We start from the raw sequence: 26,280 nt of genomic DNA on the forward strand, positions 1-26,280 counted from the left end.
TTACTCTGCCACCTTGAAAACACTGCATGATGTTTTCGAGATTTACCTGTGTAGTGTCCGTTCAGTTACTTGTTATGTGGCATTCCATTGTGAATATGCCACAGTTTTTATCCATTCCACTACTGACAGGTGCTGGGTGGCAAGTGGGAAATAGTCTACTCTGAGGTCTTCCAGGGCACACGTGGCAGAGAGAGTACCGTGTTTCCCCGAAAATAAGACCTGGCCGGACAATCAGCTCTAATGCGTCTTTTGGAGCAAAATAAATATATGACCCAGTCTTATATTACGTTAGATAAGACCCGGTCTTATTTTACTATAATATACTTATTTTACTATAAGACCGGGTCTTATATTAATTTTTGTTCCAAAAGACACATTAGAGCTGATTGTCCAGCTAGGTCTTATTTTCAGGGAGACACAGTGTTCCCAGCAGGAACCCTGCCGGGTGCGGGGCGTGGCCACACACCCACTCACAGTGGCTGTTCCCACTCAGGCTCTGGTCCTTGTGACCCCCCTCCAGTAAGTGGCACTGTCAGATGTGAATTTTTCCATTTCAATGAAATGGCATCTTGCTTTAATTTGCATTTCACGGATCACAAGTAAGGCTGAGCTTTCTCCACCGTGGGTTTTGGGTTATTCGTTTTCTCCGTTTTGAATTAATAGCTTGTTCATATCCTTTTTCGAGTGGGTTGTTTTATACATATATATTTCTTAGTACTTCTTTATATATTTTGGATATGGGACCTTTGTCAGGTAAATATTTTGAAAAGATCTTCTGTGTGGCTTATTTCTACCCTTGTTTAGGTGTCTTTAGTTAAAAAATATATACATATAAATACATAATATATAAATTGTGGTAAAATATTATAACATAACATTGATCACCCTTAAGTGCACAGCTCGGTGGCATTGAGCACACCCACACTGTCGTGCAAGCCATCACCTCCATCATCTCCAGAACCTTCTCATCTTCCCAAACTGAACACTGGTGTACATTAAATGACTCCCCGTCTCCCCTCCCCCAGCCACATTCTGTCTCTGTGAAGGGGACTCCTCTGTGGACCTCATATAAGTGGCATCGCACAATATACGTGCCCTTTGTGTCTGGCCTATTTCGCTGACTACAGCAGGGTGTCTTCACGGTTCATCCATGGTGTAGTGTGTGTGAGAATTTCCCTCCTTGTCAAGCCTGAATGCCACTGCGCTGTGTGGGTGGGTCCCATTGTTTATCCATCTGTGGGTCCACAGACTCAGGCTGCTCCCTCCTTGGCTGCTGTGAGTGGTGCTGCTGTGCACACGGGGGTGAAACTTAACTCTACATGAGGTGGTTTGGGACAGACTCAGTGATGATAAACCGGACACATTGACTTCGGTGGTTGTTTCCTAAGAGTGTCAGTTAATTTGTGTTCTAATGTGAAACTGGAATGTTAGCGGGGAAGAGGCCCTTGAGGTCCCCTCATGGTGCAGCTGTGAAGGGAGCTGCAGGCTGAATTCAGGGGGTTTGCGGACAGTGAAGGTGGCCTCGGGCAGAGGACAGGGTACTCGGGGCTGGAGGCAGGAACCTGCCGCTGTCCTGCTGGGTCTCAGGTCACAGGGCTTTTCCAGCCAGCACAGGGCGCTTGGTCCAGGACTATTGTGGAAGAAACAGGTACGCATGCTCCGACGAGGCGCTGCCTGCCTGCTGAGGACCCTGGGGGCTGTGGGGGTCCCCCACCCCACCCCCAACGTGCGTCTCAGCAGGTTTAGGGTTTCCTGGGACAAGGTCTCAGACTCCGAGGTGAAGAAGCTCGCTGTCGATTGCCGGCTTCGTGGTGACGTGTGGGCGTGTGGTCTGACTTCTGTGTCTCCCACGTGTGGCTCTGGGACCCGCACTCCAGCTGGCTGCCCTTATTGCTGCTTCTCTTCATCAGAGAGGAAGTGCTAAGACGTCCACTTTCCAGGACGAAGCATCACGGTGTTTGCCGTTATCTGCTTGTCAGGCAGGGGCAGCTGCATATCCATGTCTCTTATCTCCGATCGTCAGATCGGCCCGGCAAGGAGACTGTCATTGTCTCCATTCCATAGATGAGATGCAGGGAGGCTCAGTGGCATTCTTAGGCCATACCTGGCTGCAAAGCACGGGATTTCACCACCACGAACCAAGCCTCTGTTGTCAAAATCGTATTAGAGACATGGGAGTGAATTTTTGCTAATTTTTTGCAAAATGTAGAAGCTATTGGATTGGTGCAAAAGTAATTACGGTTTTGCGATTGTTTTTAACCTTTTCAACCACAGTTACTTTTGCACCAACCTAATACATATAACTTCCTTTCACACTCGTCACTGGTAAGGCTGTTTCTAAGGGAAACACGCCTGCTGAACACTGTCTGTTCTTCCCTTTGTTACTCTCTGGCTGTGTGCGAGGCCGCCTCTGAGAGGGCCACCCCTCCTGGTCTTCACACCCTTGCATTGTCCCCTCCCTGGGCGGGGGCACCGACTTTCTCATCTTTGCTTTAATTGGTGCTCCATGGTGCAGGGCCTGTTAGTAACCTTGTGTCTGCCTGCCGGGGCCTCTGCATGCCCTTGGCCACCGCCGGCTGGACACTCCCTTCCGCGCAGGTTCAGTTACAAGTCCTCTTCCTGGGGCCCCGGTGGGCACCAGCAGCTTAGGTTGGGTCCCTGGACGCAGACTCAGCTGGAAGGCCATTTACTCACCGGGATGAGGAGGAAGTCCCAGGAGGGACCCACGTGTGACACCCCAGCCGTGGTCCGAGCGCTGGGAGTGGGTACATGTTTCAGGGTGCTTTGCTGGCTAGAAAGAGGGTACAAGTGCCAATTTGTAGTTCATTTTTATAAGGTAAGGGTGCCTGTTGTAATCTCCAGGGGAACCTCAGACAAAATAATGAATCAATTTCAAGTTAATAGAAGGAAAAAATGGACCATAAATAATAGTCAGTTTGAAAGAAGGCGAGAAAGGAAGCAAGGAGAGACAGATAGAGAGCAGTTAGTAAAATGGTAGAGTTAAGTCCAAATATCTCAGTAATTCCATTAATTTTAAATGAAAGAAATTGAAAAGAAAAGATTTCCAGACTTCATTAAAAATCTGTTAGGTTATTTACCAGAGCTACAACTAAAACTTAAAGATACAAAACTGAAAATAAAAGAGTGGAAAGGGATGCACCGTGAAGTACTCATCAGAAGGATGGTAATGTAGCCGTATCAGTCTCAGTATCGAAGTAGACTTTAAGGCACAAAGCATTTCTAAAGATAAAAAGGGAGACGTCATAGTGACAAAAGGCAGCAGGAAGTTCTAACTCTAAATTTCGTACGCATTCAATAACATGGTCTCAACACAGCTGAAGCAAACCTGACAGAAGCAGGAAGGCAAATGGACTAATCTGTCCTCACAACAGGAGGTTTTTCACTCCCTGCTCAGTCAGTGGCAGTTGAGCCTCTAAAAGTCAGTACAAGGTAGAGAATCTGAACAGCGTGACCCCCAACCTGGCACTGGGCTGATGTCAGCACGGCTCCCAGTCCATGCCTTCTTCCTGTTCCCTCTCGGAACATTTACACAAGCTGACCATCTGCTGGACCACAGAGCAAGTCTTAGCAAATGTGGACGCGCTTCCCGCAGGGTGTGTCCTCTGTCACTGGCAGGTGTTGTGGAAACCGGGGGCAGACTCCACTGCCTGGGAGAGAGCTGAGGCTGCGTGGGCCGGGGTTCCAGGAAGAGTCACTATGGAAATTAGGACGTTTTGCATGATAATGAGGACACACATCTAACCCCGTGGGGTGTAGCTAAAACTGCGCACAGGAATGTTTATAGCTTTACAGTGATGTATTAGAAGTGAAGGTCAATGGAAAGTCATCTCAAGAAGGTAGAAAAAGCGGGGAAAACAGACGCAGAAGAAGGGCAGCTGGACAATAATGAAGGCAAAAGCAGAAATTAATAAAACTAATTAACAAATGAATTAAAAGAAATTAATAAACTAAATTCAAATTAACAAACTAAACTAGCAAAAGAATAAATAAAGAGGGGTTACTTCCCAACTCATTTTATGAGGCCTCCCGAGCCTTGGCACCCAAACTGCCAAGGACGACAAGGCAAGGAGAGGTCCAGGGTGGCTCACTGGTGAGCACAAGTGTGAGGCTCCCGAACAACGTGATTATGTGTGAGCTGAGCGCTGCGCTTCCTGTTTCTTCCAAGGACACAATATTTTTTTAACATTTGAGAATCAGTCAGTGTAATTTCCCACATTAAAAGAATAAAGTAGAAAAACCATATATCATCTCAACAGAAGCAGGAAAGGCATTTGGTAAAACTCAGTATCTAGTCATGGTTTTTAAAAAAACACCCCCTTTAAATAGGAATTAAAGGGAACTTCCTTAATCTAAGAAGAGTATGGAAAACCTCTACAGCAAGCATCATACTTAAACTTTCCCTTTGCGATCAGGAGCAAGAGAAAGACATCTGCTGTTACCATTTCTACTTACATTTTTATTGCAAGTCCTAGTCAGTGTAGTATAAAAATAAAAAAATAGAAGTTAAAAAGCTTGCAGAGAAAATGCAAATGTTGTTCTTCTCACATGATATGATTATAATATAGAAAATCCAAAAGAATCTATAGATTAATTATTAAAATTAATGAGTTTAGCCTGGTTGCTGGGTATACGGTCAATATACAAAAATTAGTTGTGGATACAGGTAGAAAATGACCTATAGATTCAATGCAATTTTAATCAAAATCCTAGCAGGTGTTTTATGGAATTTAAGAAGTTGATTCTAAAATTTCCATGGAAATGCAAAGTGCTAGAGTAGCCAAGATATAGTTGGGGAAGCATAAGGTGAGGGCACTTCCTCTGTCAGCTCTCAAACTTGTAAAGTGAGAGCAATCGGAGACTGTAAATGTTGACCTAACTGCCCAGCCACAGGGAAGGACAGACCGTGCCTGACTAGCCCAGCGGGTGCTCTGTGGCCACCTCCGTACATGGACACGTATCCCAGGAAGGGCAGACACAAACAGCGTGGCCCTCTGCTTCTATTCATAGAAACTGAAAACGGGCCGCACTGAGCCACTCTCTGGTTGTGCTCAGTGCAGAACCATGAAAAGCTAGACCACCACCACGCTTTTCGTCACGACCGGAGAGGCCACGCGGGCTCTGCTTCAGGATAAACCACAGACGCCTAGATTCCGGCCTGTGCTCTTTTCTGAGTTTGTAGTAAAATGATCAGCACAGCCGCACGTGTGTGTGTGTGTGTGTGTGTGTGTGTGTGTGTGTGTGTGTGTCTCTCTTCCAGCCCTGGGTTGCTGCTGCAGTGGGCAATGTTTTGCAGATGAGCCTGAGAGAGGAAGATGGGACCTAGGGCCTGAGAGTGTGTGGAACGGGTGCCAAATTGAGAGGACAGAGCGAGTGGCAGTTCGTGGGAAAGAGGGGAGGGCCTTGTGGGTAATGTGGTGAGGACGATGGTGACCCCACTCCCTGAGGGCAGCTCCCCCCACGCAGGGCCCCGTGACCTGCACTGACAGGCCACACGAGGCTGATGGCATCTGCCTGATGGCACAACCTGCCCCGTTGCTGTAGATACAACAGTGAACCCTGGGCCGCAGGAACGATCATCATTTCTGCTTTACAGAGTGGGAAATTGAGGCAAGGTGCCCCTGCCAGGCTTAAGGGACTGGTCCCAGGCCACCAAGCCCGTTCCCCAGGTTCCCCAGGCAGGCGGGCTTTAGAGCCCCGCTTCTGGGTGTGCACTAGACTCACGTGCTGCCTCTCCCCGGGCCCCGGAGCTCCAGGCCGGGCCCCTGGGTTTGTGCGTCTGGCTTCCCAGCCTTCTGTTGCTCCCACTGTTCCTCCTGCTCTCGGATCGCTGTCCAGGTGACAGACGACCAGACAGACGCCGCAACAGGAAGGCGGCAGACAGGGTGACGGCGTATGTGAGGAAGACATGAGGCTCCCCTGCATGCCACAGTCGGGGGCAGGGGCTGCTCTGAGGAGGGCACATTCACGCCCAGCCTGTGGTGCTAAGAGGCGGCCAGCCACGTGGAGGTCTTGGGACAGGACAGAGTGTGTGCAGGGACAGAAGGGAGCAAGGGCCAGGCGGAGGCCTTGGCTTTCCTTCTCAGGGTGATGGCGGCCTGTGGGAGCTGAGCAGAGCGGCTTGCCCTGCGCTCAGCGCCTGCTGTGGGCCGGCCTGGGGAGCTGGACGCAGCCCCCCCCTGCAGGAAGCATCACGCAGCCTGTTTGAAGACCCCTCTGGCAGCAGTGGAGGCTGGCTGGGCATGAGACTCACCAGGAGGGCAGTGCAGCAGCTGGAGGCCAGGCAGCCACCTTCTCAAGCCGAAGCTCTCAGGTTTCCAAAGACCAGGAGGGGCCACCAGGCTTTGGACTAGAAGGGGGCGGGGAGGGGGTGGGGAACCGCACTGGTCAGAGGCCGTGGTTGGGGCCAGAGTCCGCTGACTACAGTTTTATTGGCACAGGGTCACGTCGCTCGCACGTCTGTGCTGTGTTCACCCTGCAAGGGCAGAGCTGAGTGGTAGACACAGTGTGTCGCCTGCAAAGCCGGGGTACTTACCCTTGGCCTCTAGAGCAAGCTTGCTGCGCCCTGGGCGAGGCCACTGGTGAACTTGCTGCCAGCACCAGGACCGAGCCGGAGGCAGGGCCTGGGATGAAAGGGCCCAGCTCTGCTCTAGACTGTTCTCTAGCCTTTGGGTGGGGGCCTCCAGCCCCTTCCCATGGCCTGACACACTGCCCTTTTCCAAAAGGCCCACCTGCCGGGCTGCCCTTGGACTCCCTCACTGCTGGCCGTAGCCCGTGTCCCAGACCCAGCATTTTTGAAGCTCCCTGCAGCCCCTGACGGCACCTTGGGCCTCTCACAGCACCGCAGCCCCTCCTCTGTATCATAGGCTAGAGCATATACTGGAGGAAGCTGGCTGGCTTCTCTTCTTGAGCTGTGGTGGGGGCGTGGGGGGAGCCCAGGTGTTGACAACGGGAACTGGTAGTGTCAGACCTGGACAGCAGGGGGCGCCGAGGCCACTTGGTTCCGTGAGCACTCGTACAGACTGCTCCCCTGGTGGGGGGAAGAGGAGAGGGGAGAGGAGGGGTGGGGGACCGGCAAGTAGGGGCTTTTGCAGTTGCTGTCTCTACGGTACAGGCCCTGGGTGAATTCCTTTACTCTGAACTGCTGTTATGCTTGCCTTCGGAGAGCTGTCATCCCGCAAAAGGCAGGCGGAACCTGCACTGGACTAGACCTGAGATGCGCTAAGGCTGCAATTGCCTTCTCTGGCCAGTTGTCTGGTTTGGTTCATTGCCCTCAGCCCTGGCTCACCTCTGGGACGGCCTGCAGTTTACAGAGTTCGCATGCTCCAGGGTGCAATCTGCACAGACATTTCAAAACAAGCTTTCTTTTTTAACCTTATTTCTTAAGTCTGCTGTTTGTTATTTCTAGGAGAATTTCACTTAGGAGTTTTTGCTTGTTTTGGTCTTTGATGTACTTGTCTATCCTTTAAACCATTTACATAGGAAATTATGTTCATTTTCTTTAAGATCCTATTCACTCGGGCACGTACCAGGATTTCTCAGTGCCTCGTGTGTCTCCTCCCTCATTCAGTGAGTGTTCATTGAACAGCTACTGTGTGCCTAGCGTTATTCTGGCTCGGGACAGAAGTGAATGAATGATACCACCCCCTGGTCTCCTGGAGCTGGCCTTTTGGGAGGATGGGACGCCAGACTGGGGTCTTTGAGCCAGCCTTTAAAAGGGTCCTTCTGGGCGTCAGGGAACAAATGACCATGGGGGGGCTAGAAGGCAGTTAGGATTCCGGGCATGTGGTGGTCCGGGCTGGGGGCCTGGGCCGGGGGGGGAGGCTAAGCGTCAGACTCCTTACCTGGGATCAGGGAAGGAGCAGCTGGGGGGAGCCTTGAGGGTCACTGCCCACCGGGGTCACAGCCAGGCTGGACGGGGCAGGAGGCCTGGGGGCTGGCCTAGGGAGGCCTGTGAGACCAGCTGCTCTGCTCCCACCTGCCGTCTTCCTCTGAGAGTCTTGGGCACCCCTGAGTGGAGGTGGTCTGACCCTTGTCTTTGCGGGTAAAGGGGCTGCAGGGCCGACAGGAGCCTCCCCTGAGGCCTCCATGCTTTCTGCACTCATCTCCCTGCTGTTACTGTGAACCATTGGTAGAGGAGTGTCTGTCCCTGCTGGTCCCAGCTGTGAAGACCTGCTGGGTCTAGGGGACTCCGAAGAGTGTGCCCCTCCCCCTTATGAGACGGCCGTGGGGCTGGGGCAGTGACTCGGACCTGCGAGGGGACCCACAATAAAAGAGGGGCTTGTTGGCAGGCCCCTTCACAGGAACTTTGCACTGCCCAGGCCCCCTGGTCCCCCCGGACACGGGACACACCGCAGGAGGGTTCTGTCACCATGCTGCTCCTGCTCAGCTCATCTCTGTCCCTGCTGGAATGCTCCCCACCCCTTCTCTCTCACCTGTCCCTCCTGGCTGGCCCCTCCCCTGACCTCCTTCCTGAGCTGCCCACAGAGGCCCCCCCCACACCTTTCCGGCCATTCCCAAGTGCTTACACAGGCTGCCCAGCTCAGAGAAGACCCCTGGGCAGGCACAGGGCCGAGGCAGTAAGGACACCCAGGCTCCCTTCAGCCCTGGGACCAGCTGGGGGCTCGTAGCACTTCCTGTCATCCAGAGCACCTGGCACTCAGGCAGTACAGCGCAGGTAGGCGCCAGACAGGCCGGGGTTGGGGGGCTAAGCAGGACTCGCCCAGAGCTGGCCCTCTTCCGGTGGCCTCCAGAAGCTCACTGTCTCTTGCTAAGGCCCAGCCTGGAGGCCACATGCACTGCGGCCACCCCAGCCTTTCCTCTGTGCCCAGGCCCGTCAGGGGCTGTGCCCAGACCTGTCAGGGGCTGTGCCAGGCCCTGGGGCCCAGCATGAGTGCAGGGGGGTGCTGCATCCAGTCTGTCCGCCTGGCCAGACCCACAGTTTATAGCACACAGGCTCCGAGCATAGCTTCTCACCTGTGTAGCCTGGGGTCTCGGAAGCAGAGCTGGAAGGAGCTGGATGGAGCCAGGCTTCTCTTCCCCATGGCTGGTTTCATGGCTGCCCTCTTCCCAGGAGGGGCAGCTCTGCAGACAGAGAGGGGGCTGCCGTGGGGTGCCAGTCCTGCCCACGTCCCCCAGGCAGGCGGGTTGTTGGCTGCTGCCATCCCTGCTGCTTTTGCCCTCCGTCCAGTTCTGCCTCCAGCATTCCCTCACTGCCCCAGCCCTGGGTGGGCCTCCCCCTCCCCTTCCTCCCTCTCTCCCTCCCCCTCCTCCTCCTCTCTCTCCTCCCTCCCCCTCCTCCCTCTTCCCCGCCCCCTCCTCCCTCTCCCCCTTCCCCCTCCTCCTCTCTCCCATCTTCTCCCCTCCCCTCTACTGTCCCCTCCCGCTCCCCCATCCTTCCTCCCCATCCTCCTCTTCTCTCTCCTCCCCCTTCCCTCCCCTTACCCCTCCTCTTCTCTCCCCTCTCCCTCCCCTCCTCCTCCTCCCTCCTCTCCAGTGCCTCACTGCCCCCAGCATTTCCTGGGTGCTGGGCCAGGCAGTTCCTGTGCTCAGCGGTGGTGAGGAGGCCTCTGACCCTTTCCTGCTCCTGCTGTTTTTCATGCTTTTACTGTGTGCCGGTCCCTTGAGGAAAGCTGTCTGAGGACGCTTGAGCCGATGCACTTTCTGAGATGTTCACCCTTCAGGCAGGCGTTGTCTGTCTGCATTAAACATAGAGCCATGGGCCTGTGCAGCCGACTGTCCCCTGAATGCTCCTGGGGCAAAGCTCGGGTTCCCCTTCCCCCTCCCAGGGAAGACCAAGAGGGAGGGTGGGCTCAGCACCAGCCCAGCTAGTGACCTGAGCCCACACCCGAGGGCCTTCATCCCAGCCCACCTGGGCACTGCTTTGCAACCCTGGACAGGATGCTCCCTGAGGCCTGCTCCTTCTGCCATTCTAGGAGCCCCTTCCCCTTCGGATGAGGCGCGATGTGCCCGCTGCTGAGGCTGGAGAGTAAGGCAGCACTGCGGTGCTCAGTTGCCCCTGAATCTCTAGCACATTGGCGGGTAGTTTTGCAATGCTACCTACCATCGGTCCTGCAGCCAGTTTGCGCTTTCTTTCCTTCTTCCTTTCGTAGTCAGGGCCTGTCCTGCTTCCCTTACTGGCAGGTGGTGTCAGGTGTTGGAAGGCAGACAGAGCAGGTCTAGGAAGACAGGTCCTCAGGCGGGCACCACATACACCCACATGGCACATGGAGGCTTATAATAGAACCAGCCCCTGTAATTAAGGGTGGGAACTGTGCCACGCTGCTGCACACACGAATTCTCTGCAGCTGTTGTACTGACTGAGAATTACCCCATCAGCTGAAGTCTTCTTCTCATTCGGTAGAGGAAATACTTTAAAAATGATCTCACAGCATGATTTATGTAAACGGCTTTTTTTTTTCTTTGTACGAGACAATCCAGAGAGAGTCTGAATCCCTGGCCAACCACAGCTTCCTGCAGTGTCCTGTTGCCATGGGTTACGGAGGGAGCGAAATGGAACTTCATCTGAAATGTCTTTAAACTTCTCTGACATGCACAGGCACGCTGCCGCCGTGTAAATGGTATATTCTAGATCTGCGGCCCTGGTGAGGTTCGGAAGTTTTCTTGTCTTAAGATGGATTTGGGAAAAGGGTTGTCAAAGGAAACGCACATTTTAAATGATCAGCAGGTAAGTTATTCCAGCCGTTTCTTGTCTTTTAAACAGAATTGTTAAAAGAAGACTTGGCAGCTTGGTTACTGCTTTGTTTTCAGCCTATTTCGAGAATAGTAGCTTTTAAGTGTAAACTTTGAAAAACGCTTCCTTTGTGTCTGCGTCATGGAGCTTAAAGTGATTCCCGTGGAGGTAAATGCCGGGCTCCCCCCTCCCTGGGCCCACAAACCTTCACCCAGAGCTAGGCTTGGGGGGGTGGTCGGTCACGCGGGGCCGGGCTTGGGGGGAGGCAGCCCAAGCTCACGGGGCCACGCTACCTGTGCTGTAAGTCAGCCTTAGGAAAGCGGCAGCGTTTCTCTCGTCCTTACCACAGTGATGCTGACAGAGCTTAAAGAGGCGTGAATAATTTTGTTGAAATACTAAATTTCAACTAGTTAAATGTATGAAAATCTATCATACTCTTAATTACAGTTATGTATCTTACATCTTTGAATGTAATGAGTTGATTGTTTCATATGCATACATAGGGAACTCCCGGCAGTCATACTTAATGATTATTATCTGAGCTTATAAAGTTGAATTTACTGTAAACACTTTTTAAATGTTCAAGGTTAAATAAAAAGAATAATTTTTATTTTCCTCTTGTGGCTGTGCTGTGTTGATGTGAAGGTAAAACTAAATGTAAATCATTTACAGAAGATTGTCACTAATTATTGGGAACCAATTTTAAATTCACTCTTTTCTGACAGTTGTTGCATCGTCATGTTTTCCTAATGCCTAATTAGAAGCTTCTGTAGAGAACTCAGGAGACAGGCTCCTTCCTATGTGCCGGGTTTGGAGGGGGGTAGAGGAGAATGAGCAGCGTCCTTCCTCTGAAACGGAAAAGAGAAATAGGTCTGCTGGGCAGGCCAGGGATTATGCTGGTGAGGCACGTGCAGCTTTTCCTGTGTTTTGAAAATGCAGAGCTGTGTTTTGGAAGCCCCTGTTCTGACAGAGCTCCTTCGTGGGGTACAGGCGCACTCGCAGCTTTCGGGGCACGCTTGCCTCGAGGCTGCCTCTGGCCAGTCTGTGCCATGCACTCATGTATTCCTGTGCACTCCACTTCACATCTTGGGTGGAAAGTGAGTTTTGCATGGATTACGGCCTTCAGGGACAAACTAACCAGTTTGTTACTTCTATATACGTGTAGACTGGACTTGCATTTCAGTAGTGTATTAAGGCAAGTCTTAGAAAAATGTTTTTTATTCTAAGTGGAAAAAAAAAAGGTCACTAAAAATCTGCCTTTGTACTTGGCTATATAAATGATTTGGATTCCTTCTGAAATTTCTGCAAGTGTTCAAAGTAAAATAAGTTGTTCACGTGAGTGTGTTAACACAATCTGGTTGTGTGGTCATATTTTAAGCATCAGAAACTGGGCAGCTCCCCCCTGTGAGTGGAGCGGCCAGTGGAAGGTGAGGGGTTCTGGACTGCAGTGCTACCTGGCTCCACTGGGGCCAGGTGAGTCATCTGGCAGGCCAGCTGTGCAGTGGTGACAGGTCACATGGCATGGGGGCTGAGGGGTGAGGGCCAGGGACCGTGTGGGAGGGCTGGCTCTCGCCCCACCAGCTCTGTGATCTTAACTAAGTTGCTCAGATAGTTCATCTTTAAAATGGAGGTGTCACAGGGATGTTGGGCTCCATCCAGAGTGTGTGAGTGGTCAGGACAAGCTGTGCTCTGAGTTCCTCGTTGTGAAGTGGGGCACTCATAAGCCTTTCCAGGAGCTATTTCCCAGCATCGTTTACGAGGCGCCAGGGAGAGCTGACAGGATGCTGCCCCAGGAAGAGCAGGAGGCTCTCAGCGGCCGAGTGAGCAGCTCAGGTCCCCATCATCTTAGAAGTGAGATGGACACAGCATTAAGTAGACTTGGAAAATGTACCGTCCCTTTGCCAAACGAAGCCATCCATCATATTTAAACCCCATCGTAATGGGGGGGGTCACAGTCTAGATACTAGTAAGATACTGATTGAGGAGATGCGGATACCCACAGCCTAAAAGAAATACTCACTGTCATAAGAAAGCTTTAACACGCTGTGGCCCCCTGCCCTCGCCATGGGCCTGGACTGGCACCCAGAGTTCCGTGCTATGTCTGACGGAGCCGTGCTTGGGGCAGGGTGCTGTGTGTGCTTAGTGGGTCCCCGTCCCAGTGCTGTGGCCGGGGCAGCAGCCTAGGAGGGCTGTGACAGGTTCACTGTGTGCAGCTGCAGGGGTGGTTCCCCGGGGCCTGGGCTGGAGGGTTTCCTGAGCGAGACACTGGGCAGGAGCAGCTTAGTGGCCCCAGGGCATCACCGCGCCAAGCCAAACATGGGGTGTCTTTCCCTCCTCTGAGCCGAGGAGCAATCCCATCTCAGGGCTCTGCTGACGTGCCGTTCTTTGTCCCTGAGCCCTGTGACCACCACGCTCGGTGTACCCAGCACCACTGGGCTGAGGTGTCGGCCTCCTCCCGTGTTTGCTTCAGGTGGCTGGGGCGTTGTCACTGCTGTGGTCTGTCCTTCCCTTCGTGGTCATAAAATTCAGGTTCTGCTGTGTCGCACACTTAGCAGAGGCTTGTCTCTCAGGGGTTTGGAAGCACATCAGATGTAAGAGATTTGTTTTGAGTCCGAGGGAAGGAATCTTCCAAAGACCAAGGGCTTTTGGCTCTTCTTGCTCTGGACTCCGTGTAGGATCTGAAGATGAAAAGACGGGCGCTATAAAGAGCCAAGCATTCTTTCCGGGCAGCACGGAGCCCCTGCGTCCTTAGGGGTGGCAGTAGGACCCCAGTGGGATGGGCGGCTCCCGGGGGTGGTGTCCACTCACGCAGCAGGCCCCACACACAAGCCTTGGGAGGCTGGGGAAGACAGAGCCTGGCGGTAAAAGGGAAGCGCTGCGCGTTGGTGCCTGGGGAAGTGAAAGCACCATGAGGAAGCTGGCCAGGTCGCCAGGAGGAGTCAGGCTGTCTGGCGCAGAGGGCAGTTCTGGCTCCAGATGCCATCATCCTGTCCTTCCCCCTCCCCGGCACTGACAGGACTCTCGGCCCTGCTCCTCTCCTGGGTCTGCCAGGCTGGGTGGCTGGGGCAGGACGGTGTCCCCTCTGGAGTCTCAGGCCGACCAGCCTGAGGGGGTGCGGGCCTCCACGAGTGTGGCCGGGAGCCTGGGACATGAGGCGTCAGGCCTGCGCTGCACGTGTGAGCGCCTCCTGCTCGTCTCTGAGCCCGTCCAGATGGGCCCCTGCGGGCGGACTTCTGTGGCTTTTGGTGGTCTCTTTTCTAGTCCAGATGAGTGGACATGTGTCGCCTGTCTGCCCCCTCTTCTCCCAGATGGGCCCCCACACTGCCCTGCAGCGGGCGCCCTGACAGCTGAGGTGGGAGGTGCAGGCTGCGCTCTGTCCCTGGCCGGCGCCTGGCACACACTCGGCCCACACCTCCTTGGACCCTAAAACCGGCTGCAGGGGCCTTGGGTCTGCTAGGGACAGTCTGCGTTTCTCCCGCTCGAGCCGATGGCTGCACCGAGCCTCTTCTCACTTTTCAACGCTCCGATTCTCTTTACCGTGTGAGAAGTGAGGGAGGCTGTAAGTTTCTATTTTCACCTCTTCCCTTTTCTCATGAAGAAGCGAGTTACCTTGAACTGGCAGCCTTCCTTCCAGGTTCCAGGCTTAAAGACGCACCTGTGTCCTCCTCTCGCTCCTGTGGCCTGGGCGGCATGTGGCCTCCTTCCTTCCACGTCCCGAGAGGACAAGCACACACCCCTCTCCCTGGATCCCCAAACAACGGCAGGAGCACAGCCTTCATACACGCGGAAGAAAGGCTGGGCCTCTGGAAACAGCGGGATTCATCCGCGTCCCAGCCTTTGCGCAGCTTTCCCAGGCCCTCCCTTCTCCAGGTCACTTGGAGGCTGCCCTCCCCTACCGACCTCTGCAGCAGGGTTCCCCTCACCCCCGTTCCAGACCCACAGCCCAGCCGGCTCGCATCTCCCTCGGACATATGTGCGGGAGGGTCTGCGACCCAAGCGTCCAAGTCTGACTGTGACTCCACCATGCCCCAGTCTGCCCTTCCCCCCCACCCCAGTCTGCTCTCCACCCCCCCACGCCCCAGTCTGCCCTTCCCCCAGTCTGCCCTCCCCCAGTCTGCCCTTCCCCCAGTCTGCCCTTCCCCCCGTCTGCCCTTCCCCCCCACCCCAGTCTGCCCTCCACCCCTCCCCTGCCGTTCCCTCAGGCCAGCCCTGAGTGCTCCCGGTCAGCAGACCCTCTATCTGTTCCTGTGGTGACACTTCCTCGCCTGGAGCCCTGGGGACCACACCCCTCCTCCCACACCCTTCTCCAGTGTCAGCCTGAGGGGACATTTGCCTCTGCCCTCCTCTGCACCATGCTCTCTCCTGGAGGTGGGGACCTGACAAGGTTGAATTTATCTCTAGCCACCAGTGTACCTGCCCTGGGGGTGGGTCTGAGCAGGTGCTGAGCAGATGTTTTGTTGAGCAGAGTGGCAGCCGTCTCAGCTGGATCTACCCACCCGGCCCGACCCCCAGGGCCTGCACCCACTACCCTGAGCCCAGGCTCTGCCTGGACAGGACAGTCTGGCTGTTTGGGTGGAGGGAGCCAGCCTCGGCCCTTAGGAGTAAGCTGTCCCCTGGTGTTGGGCATCAGCTGGAGGTGACAGGCCTCGGGTTCTAGTGTCCAGCACGTAAAGGAGTAAAGTAGTGTGTATCCCGAGGGGCTCCTGGCCAGTGTCTGCCTGGACCCGATACCACTTCCCAAAGGCCAGGGTTCATGCCGGCTTAGCTGGCAGGAGGTTAGCTCTGTCCTGAGATCCTGAGTGTCGCCCCAGACCCCTCTGTGACACCACCCCTCTCTGTATTGGGGACTCCTGTCTTTGTTAAAGTGGGCCAGCCAGGTCAGGGGGTTCTTGTTTAAAGTCAGATGTGTATGTGGAACCCCTATTGCTGTGGGGCCATGCGCTGCCTCATCAGGTTGGCACCTCCGACTTCTAAAGTTTCTAGAGTGAACCGTCTTGTGCTTCACCCAGGGCGTGACAGCAGTATCGGCTGTTCAATTCTTAGGGAAATGCTGTCGCCACAGGTTTGCCTGGTTCGGTTTCTTTTGATTTTTACTGAACATCGAAGAGCTCTTTGGGACACACACACACGTGCACACACACGTGCATGCACACATGCACGCACACACGTGCATGCACACACACATGCACACACACACACGTGCACACACTTTAAAAAGAAGCACAGCCTCGCTTCTGCGCTCCGGCTGCTCTGCTCCCAAACCGAGGCCCTGGAGGCCGGGCCACCTCCCTAGCAGCGTCATTTTGCCCTCCTCGCCCATAGCCCTCGCCTGCGTCCTGCGGGCCTGTGTTTGTCACTGTGCCCATCGTGCCTCCGTCCCTTTGTTGTCACCATCGCCTGGGCCACAGAAATTCTTTATTGTGAGCACCATGGTTTGAACCTAGAAAGATGTGCCTCTTCCTCGCCTCCTGAGCCTTCTGTCCAATGGTCGCTGGTTGAACCTGCTGGAAAGTAGTGTGTGTGTGTGTGTGGGGGGGGGTGTGCGTGCATGTGTGTGGGGGTGTGTGCATGCGTGTGTATGTGTGCTTGCATCTGCCGCTGTGTGAACGTGGAGAAAGCGGGTGGTGAGATGCAGCGCTGTGGAATCCTGGCGTGCGGTGCGCCATGGAGCACACCCCCTTCAGTTCAGGCTGCTGCGTGGTCTGCCGGAGGTCATGCCTGTGTCCTGTACCCGAGAGACCCGGGAGCTGTCCTGTGAGGACAGTCGTCATGGTTGTGCAGGGAAGGCTTCTCAAAAGGTGTGGGTGAAGCTGCAGCCCTTGTGGGCGGGCTCACCAGGGGAGGCTACAGGTGAGAGTTGGGGCACAGGGAGGGATGCTCCACGCTGGGGGAATGTGAGAGGCTGGGTCGTTCCGAGCAGTGACTCTCAGAGCCCACAGTGGGAGTCACGTGGTGTGCGAGCTCACACGCACGTGGTATACGAGCTCACACACACGTGTACAAGCTCACACGCACATGGTGTGTGAGCTCACACGCACAGAGCTCTGAAGCCAGGTCCAAGCACAGCATGGACCCTGGAATGTCCTTGGGATTTTCCTTTCATGTTCTCCTTTCCCATCTTACTTCATTTTTTAACAAATGCTGCTCATTGCCCATTGAATTGATTTGACAATTCCTTCGAGGGCCGTGGGCTCGTGGAGCAGAGGGCAGGCTGGTGAGCAGGCATGGGCGGGCTTGCGTGCGCCCAGTCTCGTAATCCCACCAACTGGCCGGGACCTGGATGGCGACCTGTGACGCCCCACCATGCCCTCCGGGCCCACCTCTCGGGGTCGTCCCTGCCCCACATGGACCTGCTCTCTAATATACTGGGGCCAGTGAGGAGTTGCTTTAAAACTTAAATGATCAAGTTTTTAAAAAGTCAAGTAAATACATACAGAAGGCGCCAAAAAAATGTATACACATTTTAAGAAAATAAAACTGTATTAAAATTGTAATACTCAACATATACTGATAACAGAAGATGAATACAAGTCACATTTGACGTCTGCAATTACAAGAGGTGCTCAAAGTGGTTCCCATCAGCGTCCGGACACTTCTGATGACTGCGAACTACTGCTTGTGCAACGCTGACCAAAGTGTCCACTTGTATCCGTTTTTTTGGCACCCGTATTATATACAAATTATATGTGTGGTCCAAGTTCCTGCCAGGAGTAGACACGTCAGTTTCCACTGAACGGTGGGGTGTCCGAGGCCCACCAAGGACTGGAGCCGGTCGGAACTTGGAGCACACCGCTAAGACACTTGGTAAGTTCCTTTAAAACAAATCTATTTATGTTAGTGTGAATTCCAGCCTGGGAGGCGCATTGTAGACCTTTTTAGAGCCTCCTACTTGTGGTATGTGTTTAAATTGTAAGCAGAGAAAAATGCAAATTTACTGGGACCTTTTTTCCCTGGCAGCTTGTTTTTGCGGCTGTACTTTTCTTGTAAGTAAAACAACTGGATTTGGGGATTTAGGAAGAACCCAAGCAGTGCAGGAGATGAAAACGAGTTGTTAATACAGATTGTTCCGGGCATCAGCATACTCAAGAGGTGTGTTAAGTCTTAATTCACAAAATGTTTGTGGTGGTCGGTGGTCTGTGTAGGCAAGGCCTCTGGGAACGCCAGCTTTCGGGGTCACACTGAGCTGCAGTTCGTCCTACTTGTTCTCTGTGGGGGTCTTCTGGAATATCTCTGGGGGTTTCGGGGCCTGTGCCATTTTAGACTGCTTCCCCATCAGCCAGGATGTGGGCAAAATCACGAAACCAGGCTAAAAAAGGGTACTTGGGTCAGAATTGACATGCTGTCAATCCAAAGGCAAATGGAAACAATTTAGGGGTTACGTGCTTTCCCCACACACCCCCATTGCTGGTGGGGTGCCTGCCTGCACCTCCCCCCCACCACCAGTAAAGCACCCTGTACCCTGCTCCTCACAGGGCACCTCCGGCCTCCTGTGCCCTGACTCCACCTGGCACCATTGACACGACGCCGACTGCTTCACCCCGTCAGCCTCACCTCCTAGAATGAGGCCTGGCCACGTGCTCCTTAGCCTGGGCCCTTCCTGTGCAGGCAGCTGGGTGTCGGTCATATAACCGATATACACACCAGGTGTGCGCTTATAAATAAAGTATTGGACAGCAAACAGAAGACTTAGGTTTGTGGTCATTATACACTATTTGTTTGCAAATTAAGTCATCTGCTCAGGGAAAGTCAACACCTGTTTCTCGATAGAATGTGACCTTGGAGGAGGACAGTGGTTTTATGTCTGGGTAGTAATAAACATGTCTCCATGAGACATTTAGATTAATGTCTGGTTGGGGTGGGACCAGTTGCCAGATAAGTCGTAAGCAGAGACGGTGGGGGACCATGAATAAAAGGGTTGTGTTGCTGGTTCCCTGGTGCCGGTGCCGTTTCACACTGGTTAGTGTTAGGAGCAATCCAGGTGTGACCTTACCTTTTATGGAGGATTTCTGGGCGGAGCTCACTGCCTGTCACACATAGAAGCCAACGCTATGGCACCAGCTTTTGAGAAAAGAGAAAAGCTTTCATTTGTGAGTTGACTGGTAAGGACACAGGAGGCAAGGCTCAGATCTGTCTCCCCATCTAGGGTGCGGGGCGGGGTTCTGAGGGTTTTCAGCACCGTTTCTTCCTGGACAGCGGACCCTTCGTTCAGCGTTCAGCTTCCCGTCAGGTCCCGCTCCTTTGGTTCTGTTGGGGGAGCAGTTATAGGTTCCCAAGGGTCGCACGTCAGTGGGGTATCCAAGGTTTAAACTGGTTCCAAAGGCCTTCTTAGAAACAGGATGGGACCAGTCTGAGCTGATTCGGAGGTGTGGGGTGGGCAGGGATATCCGTGACCTCTGAGTGCTTACTGGCCCCTCCAGGAGAACCTTCGACACACAGAGGCCACCAGCCTGCAGCTCCTCAGATACCTAGAACTTTCCTTAGAGTTTTGGGCTTGGAAAGTACTCTTTTGGCACAGCGACCCAGACGGGGAAAAGGGAAGTAAATACATTTGAGGATGTGGCTGTGACATTTTGAGTCCCTCCTGGAAAATGCTGGCCCACTGAGACTTGGGATCCTAGACACTTCTTCCTGGTGGCCAGGCCTTGAGAAGTTCCTGAAGGGACGGCGTGTGGGCGGTGAGCTCTTTCGGGGTGGGTACTGGGAGCATGTCTATGTAACAGCCCTCATTCCTGGCAGAGCTTTGCTGGGCGCTGTCCCCGCCCCAGCCAGGACTCCCCACAGGGTTCCCCTGCTAAGTCCTCTTTGGGTGTCTTCTCGTTTCTATGCCTCATCTCTGTGCTGCCGTCAAGGTGATTCTTTTCAGGTCAATCTTCCGATTCCCACATTTTCTGTTCCACCTTGCATCTCTGCTAACCTCTCTTTTGAGTGTTTCATTTCAACAATTGCAGCTTCCATTGTCAAACATTCTGTGGGGTTATTTTTCAAATATGCCACCTTATTTCCTCTTTTTTTAATTGTGACGTTTACTTTTTTACAATTTCATAGTTATTTGACATCTGTACGAGGACTTTCCAGTGTCCGATTCTGTCATTGTCAGTTCTGCTGGTTCTTTCCTGTGGTGGATTTTTCCTTGGTTTTAGGGGATTTTTGAATTGTGAGCTCATATTGGCGTGGGCTCATTCTGTGGAACTCCCGTGGGCCTCTGTTGGGCTGCTTTCTCCCCAGAAGGACTTGTGTTGTGGCTGCCTGGCCCCAGGCATCTGCCAGTGAGTGGCCGGCCCTGCGGTGACACTCAGCCCAGGGTCGGCATTTTTTCGCCGACTGCTCTCCCTTTATTTCTTTGGGATCAGCAGTGTATTAAAAAGCATGTTTGTTACTGTTGTTATTTCACAGGTTTTCTATAAATCTAAAACTGTCCTAAAAGGTAAAGTAGACTTTGAAAAAGGGCTCTGATGGAGCTCTGCCTGGGTCTGCTCGCTCTGTGCAAGGACCCACAGGCTGCAGTCTGCAGCCCCCCCAGAGCCTGAGCAGACGCCCTGAGCCCACCCTGCTTGCCACGTGGCCCATACCCTCCTCCCCGCCTCTCTGTGGGCACCCCACTGTCAGCCACCACCTTCTTTTGTCTCTGTGGCTTCAGCGACACCCTTCTGTCCTGGGTCTTGTTTCATTTCACTTCATTTTGGGGATGCGTGTAGAGATTTTTAGTGCACTTTGTTCCATCTGCTAAAAGCCTAAGAATTTAGTGTTAATCTTGATTGTGACATGAAGTGAACCGGGCCCTTCATATAGATGAAGTTTATGTTTTATGATTTATTTTTCAGATTAGTATTGTTGACGGTATTTCTGGTTTTGCGTGTGGCCTCGCAGATTTTCTTAATCTCGGAATACTTTGCCTTTGATACTGTTTAATGTGTCACATGACTGGAGGTGACTTATTACGAGCGTGGGAGAAAGACCACTGTCCACGGGCCTTGGTCAGCCCCGGAAGGAGGCCCACCCGCTCTGGGGCGGGAATGAGCCCCATTCGGCTGAGGGCCGATACCCAACGCCTGGCTTGCAGGCCGCTCTTCTGCCTGCTGTGTGGGAGATGAGAGTGTGAAAACTGGACACATAACAGTATGTTTTTACTATTGAAAACGCATTGATAAGATGCCAAGAGACAGTTTCAAAGTATTTCTGACCCGGGACTTATGACGGTTCGAAACAGTGACAGCCCGTCAGGAGGTGGCTTCCTCTCACTGTCCGAGGTCAGACCCTTTCTTGGGGGAGGAGGGGGGTCACTTAGCTGGGCTCCCTGGCCTTCAGCTGTAAGTTCCACCAGGTGAGGGCTGACACCAGGTCTGCTCGGAATGGAGAAGGTCCCCCATCTTCTGTGCCACTTGGGGGGCAAGGTTTGGGGGCCTTGGTGCTGGGGATGGGGCGATCAAGCAGAAAGCACAGCATGCCAGCTGACGTGGGTAGCAGCTCTAGCCGCACACATGTGCTCTGGCTCTCCGTGACAGAGGCCATGATGACGAGGGGCGTTCGCTGGAAGCCTGGCTCACCTGCGGACCTCAGGCCTTGCTTGTTTGAAGTTTGGCTGGAGGGGTCTTCAACATGACCTCCGCTTGTTGGGGGAGGCCCAGGACCAGGGAAGGGGTGCCGTGTGTGGTCACGCTGAGGAGGCACCAGCTCTGGTCAGCCAGCTTATCTAGGTGTCCTTCTAGTCCCGCCCGGTGTCACCTGTGCCTTCAGCAAAGCCTTCCCCTCCCCCTGAGGAGGCTGTGAGTCCATTTCCCACCGGAGCCCTGGGGCTCTTGCGGCCACTGAGAAGCGCCACTTTACTCTTATTTCAGAGCTGGGAGGGTCCCATACCCCCGGTCTCCTGAGCCCAGTGCCCTCACCGAGGCTACTGGAACCCCTGCTCCCCAGGCTCCTTATGCCTCCTGGTGTCTGTCACCAGGCCCTGTCCTTCTGAGCCCCGGTTCCCACCCCTTTCCCGACTCCGCCAGACTCTTCTCCCTCCACATGTCCAGGTGGAAGTGACCTCCCCTTGGGTCACTCGGGGCACTCAGTCTGAGAGCGGAGTGCCCATCCCAGACAGACTTTCTCTGACTCCCCCCGCCCCCAGCTGCTTGTAGCTCTCAGTACTCGGAGCTGTCATGCCGGGGCCTCCCTCCACAGCCCGCTTCTTCCAGCACCGGCCTGCATCGTGCCTTGTGGGGCATGTTGGCTCTTGCCTCAGTGACTCCGAGCCAGCCGCCCTCCTCTCCTTCAGTCTCTCAGCCTCTCCCAGACGCCCTCCTTGCCGTGGGCCCTGCCTGCCGTGGGCCCTCCTGCCCCATTTGGTGGTGGCTGGGCCTGGTGGTCCAGGGCACGGGTGGGCTGACCCATCTCCAGGGAGCTGTTTGCCCTCTCTGGGCCTGGATTCTGCCCTGTAGAGTGGAGGTGACACCAGTTAGCCTGCTGCCCAGGGCGTGAGCGCCAAGCAGGGTGTGTCATGCCCAGGGCACGGCCGACTTGCAAGCCAGTGGCACTGAACGGACTCTGCAGGTCACCTGCCTCCCTGGTGCTGTGTGTGCCCTCCAGATGCAGCCCTTGGCTGATGAGATTGGAACGTGTGTGTAGACTTGTCCTCAGTGAGGCTGTGACTAAGGTTGTGACGTCAAACATGGAGGGATTTGTTCTTTCCCAGTGAAAATGACGATGACTTCCGCACGTCCTGCCGTGGCCTGGCTCACTGGCTTGGGTGGAGTTCTCCCAGGAAGTGGGAGCGTAACTCTTGACTCACTGAGGTGTCTGGTTTTCCTGGGACACCGGCACGGAGAACCAGAACCTTCCACAGAAGCTCCCCGTTTTGTTCCTCAGATGGATGTGCTGTTTCCTAAATTTGTCATGAGGCTTAATTAACTCATGTCTCTCTCTCTTTTCTTTCAGTCTGCAACTGTATCTGACGGTGGTAAGTCACAATTTCTGATGTATATTTTTATTATTTTTAATGAAGTTTTCAAATTGTGAAAGTGTATTTGCCATTGGCTCACACAAGAAAGGGGATTTCTTTGCCATTCCCCGTCCCCTTGGGGGAGGGTTTTGCCCGGGCTGGTTTGGGGAGCGTTCCCTGGCTCCCAGGTGGCGGCAATGTGTGTGGAAGCCGCTTACCATAGAGACATGTCAGGAACCTGAATTTCAGCGCGATGGCACAGCTGCGGCCGGCGAGGGTGGGGCCGCACATCCGGCCGCTCACCTGCTCTTGACAAGTCAAAGCCTGCTGTCCCCTGTTGTATAACCAGCAAGGGAAGAGTTCAGAGCTCTTGCTGAATTTGAGCAATTCTGGAAATACGGGTGACACTCTCAGCTGCTAAATTTCCCTTTCTGAGGACAAGTGTCAGAGATGAGTTGAGAGTTGTGGGGTGAAGAGGAATCAAAAACTTTGTCTTTAAATAATTTTGTGCACGGGAATTGTTTTAATGGGACTGATCCAAAAAGGAAATGGCCAGAGATGTCTTAGTTCACTTCAGATTTCTCTGATGTAACACTTATGGCTTTAGTTCCATGATTTTTTAAAAGCTCTCCAAGGTGATTTGGAGTTTCTCCCAAATGTTCCTTGTTTCTTGTAATACTCATAGAAGTGCCTATGCTCACAGGTTGTTTGTTTGTTTACATGATTTTAATTAATCTATTCTTCTTTCTTTTGAGAGTTGAATTTTTAAATTTATCAAAAGGTACCAGCACTTGATTTTCATTTATACGTTGGCTGTGGGTCTGAAGTCCAGGTGACAGCCAAGGCTGTCCCAGCAGGGGCATGTGATGAGGCTGGAGGCTGCCGCCTTACTGTAAGTTACAGGGAAGCTAGGTGTAGTCTGGGCACTGGGGTCCATACCGCTGGCCTCCCCACAGCCTCAGAAAGGCTTGCTTTACAGGGAAGGGCGCAGCCGGGAGCCCTGCGGTGGGTCAGAAGCTGAGACCAGAGAAGCTTGTGTTTGGGGCTTTATTTTTATAATAAAAGGAATTATGTTGCCTATTTTATGTACAAGGATAACCATGTCATTTAATCTGTCTTAAGCTGGGAGTGGGAATAACTTCCTTAAAAAGAAATAGGACCTGTCACCAAATCCAGGATAAAAGTGAATGGTGTTTATAAGATTATGTTCACGCTTACCTTTTCTACTGTGCTCTAATTTCTCTTTTCTGGTAAAAGACTCATTTCTGCAGGAAATGTATCAATTTGAGAAGTTTATTTAATATGTTCAGTTTAATCATGAATATTAAGCTTTATTCATCTCTAAAGTTTTCTTCAGTCAGCAACAGATGCAAGACTCTCAGGGAGTTTTATTATAGAGTCCGTTTTATAGTTTTTTACAAAGCTAAACTTCCCAAGTGTAGGCAGCCCTGAGTCACAGCCCTGATGTCCTTGCTAAGGAAGTGGTGCCCGGCTGGTGGCAGTGGTTCCTCCTCCCCTGCGGCCGCTGTCCAGCCCTCTGGGCCTGCCTTGCTCCTGCACTTGAGACCCTGGTGCCACGCTGGGGGACGGGGGAGCGCTTGTCCCTGGAGTCCCTCTGTGGCAGAGGGGGAGGGGAGAGGCCATTGTGTCATGAGCATGCCCTGAATTTCAGGAACTGCACCTGACAGCTTACATGTGTTTTATTTCTTTTTTATTTTCACGTTTTTATTTTTCCTTCTTCAATTTCTTTTCTGATTGTAAGTAAGAAAAAAAATTCTCTCATTTAATCTGTATGTTAGTTCTAGGAGGCATAATACTACATTCTGCCATCTCTATCGGTAAAGACTCTGAGGCAGAAACATCCCAAGTCGATCAGGGCCATGTAGACACCAAGTGAAGTGGCTGTGCTCAGACTCGGGGCTGCTGACGCAGAGCCGTGGAGGGGCCCCTGGCTGCCGAGGCTCGGGTGCTCTGGCTTCCCACCCGTCTCCCCGAGAGGCCCAGCTCCAGCCCGCTTCCTGGGGATGGGGGGGCTCCACCCCTCCTGCCCTCCCCGGTAGTGGACAAGAGTCTGTTGAGAGGATCCGGGCAGAAACTCAGGATGTGTTTCCACAGTGAGATGTTTTTGTCCGAGGTGAGCAGCAGATTCAGCTCACTGAGGGCCTGGGTCCTCCGGCAGCCATATCTGTGGGAACACACCCGGCTCCACGCAGTGACTCAGGAGCCCATTTGGAAAGCAAGCTGCTCGCACGGTGGGATGGTCTGGTCACCCAGGCTCACCGTGGCCATGAGTGCACCGTTCACTCAGCAATGTTTGTGTGCCGTCACCCTTGTCAGGGACACAGCTTGGATTCGTGTGGCTGTTGGCTTCCGTCTCACACATTATCCTTTTATAACATGTGTTCTTACTGTTTTGTGGCTTTATTTTAAGGAAGTTGGACAATACTATTTTTGTAATCTTTGGCCACTTGAGGTGTGTTTTTCCACTTTCTCAGAAGGAGAGGGGCTCATAATGACTGCTCCCTGTCGACAAAGGCTGCCTGTGATGGAAGGAGTAGTGGTCAGTCTGCGGAGGGCAAGTGAGGGCCCGGGCTGAGGTCCAGGTAGGCAGGCTCTGCCTCCAGAAAAGGAAGAACATTCCAGCATTAGAGAGAGGCTTAAAGATGTAACGCCGTGCCTGTGGGAAGTTACTCAGACACTTGTTCACACAGAATGCCCCAGCGTTCAAACACAATGTGAGGGGGTCTCGGCAATGGCTGGGAGGAAGCAGGTGAGACCTTCCTTGCTGGTGGGCGTGTCCGGCTCTCTGATCCTGGCTTCTAGCGGAGCAGAGTTCATGCTCGTATTGATCTCTTTTTCTACTTCACTCTCTATCAGCGGCTTTGCCAGCATTCTCCTCCCACCAAGGCACACGTCCTTGAAAGGCCGAGTGTTTTCTGCCATTACTGGATACAGCTTTGGAAGAACTTAGGGGTGTCAGGGAGCGTTCACACAGACGCCCACATTCACTGGCATATGTCAGGCTGTGACCGTGGGAAAGTCTGGCTTCTGGGTCTGTGACACGTCCACGCAACACCTCCACTTTGGCTGCTTCATAAACATGCCAACTTAAGTTGCCCAGCCTCAGTCTTGGTTTTCCCCTCCACGCGTGCTGGTCCCCAAATCTCCCAGTCGCCGTGAGGGCTCGTCGGTGTCCGTGATCGTGTCCGTGACCTTCCTCAGTCCCCACCTCTCGCAGCCCAGCCCCCAGGAGGCTGCAGCTGTGCCCCCACTCCCTTCACCTAAACTCCTGCCCTTTTTCAGGTTGCACCCCCTCCTAACCCTACCTGGGTATCGCTGTCTGCCTGCTCAGAGCTGTCCTCGGGGCTATGTTAGCACTTTCTCAGGCCTCACCAGGAAACGTCCTCCCACCCTGTCTCCCGTCGTCCCTCAAAGACGCCTGCACTGACCACCAGCCCTTATTCTGAGTATCAGCCCAGACTTCATTTCCTTGCAACATAACTGACAAGGCCTGTTGTTTAATTATCTGTCTGTGTCTGGTTTTGTATGTTCCCCCCACCCCCGAAAGTGACCTACGAGGCAGCTTCAGGGTTGCGCTCAGTGCCCTGCACAGCGGACGGCGCGAGAAGTACTGTCGAGTGAATGATTC

The 26,280-nt window shown here is 53.3% G+C and overlaps 1 protein-coding gene and 1 long non-coding RNA gene across 8 annotated transcripts in view; one reads left to right on the forward strand and one right to left on the reverse strand.

The window, feature by feature from the left end:
* Nucleotides 1-26,280, forward strand: part of RGS12 (regulator of G protein signaling 12) — a 118,516-nt gene that overhangs the window by 40,815 nt on the left and 51,421 nt on the right. For 3 of the 4 annotated variants that reach the window (XM_074320600.1, XM_074320609.1, XM_074320602.1), the window contains exon 4: nucleotides 22,628-22,649. In XM_074320600.1, coding sequence (XP_074176701.1) covers nucleotides 22,628-22,649 — 22 coding nt within the window. Of the gene's footprint in view, nucleotides 1-10,442; nucleotides 10,706-22,627; nucleotides 22,650-26,280 lie in introns of those variants that run through there. The other variant, XM_074320619.1, reaches the window with a different exon arrangement.
* On the reverse strand, nucleotides 389-10,410 carry LOC141568995 (uncharacterized). 4 transcript variants are annotated; one of them, XR_012492350.1, is made up of 5 exons: nucleotides 10,082-10,410; nucleotides 9,593-9,716; nucleotides 8,995-9,102; nucleotides 7,863-7,954; nucleotides 389-6,493 (listed from the first exon to the last, which is right to left on the reverse strand). It is a non-coding gene; the product is annotated as an uncharacterized LOC141568995 (long non-coding RNA). The 4 variants fall into 4 exon arrangements; XR_012492351.1 differs by lacking the exon at nucleotides 7,863-7,954 and having other exon boundaries at nucleotides 3,137-3,715; nucleotides 6,272-6,493; nucleotides 10,082-10,407; XR_012492349.1 differs by lacking the exon at nucleotides 7,863-7,954 and having other exon boundaries at nucleotides 3,137-3,896; nucleotides 6,272-6,493; nucleotides 10,082-10,406.

This window comes from Rhinolophus sinicus, linkage group LG02 (genome assembly GCF_036562045.2).
Source record: "Rhinolophus sinicus isolate RSC01 linkage group LG02, ASM3656204v1, whole genome shotgun sequence".
Lineage (NCBI taxonomy): Eukaryota > Metazoa > Chordata > Mammalia > Chiroptera > Rhinolophidae > Rhinolophus > Rhinolophus sinicus.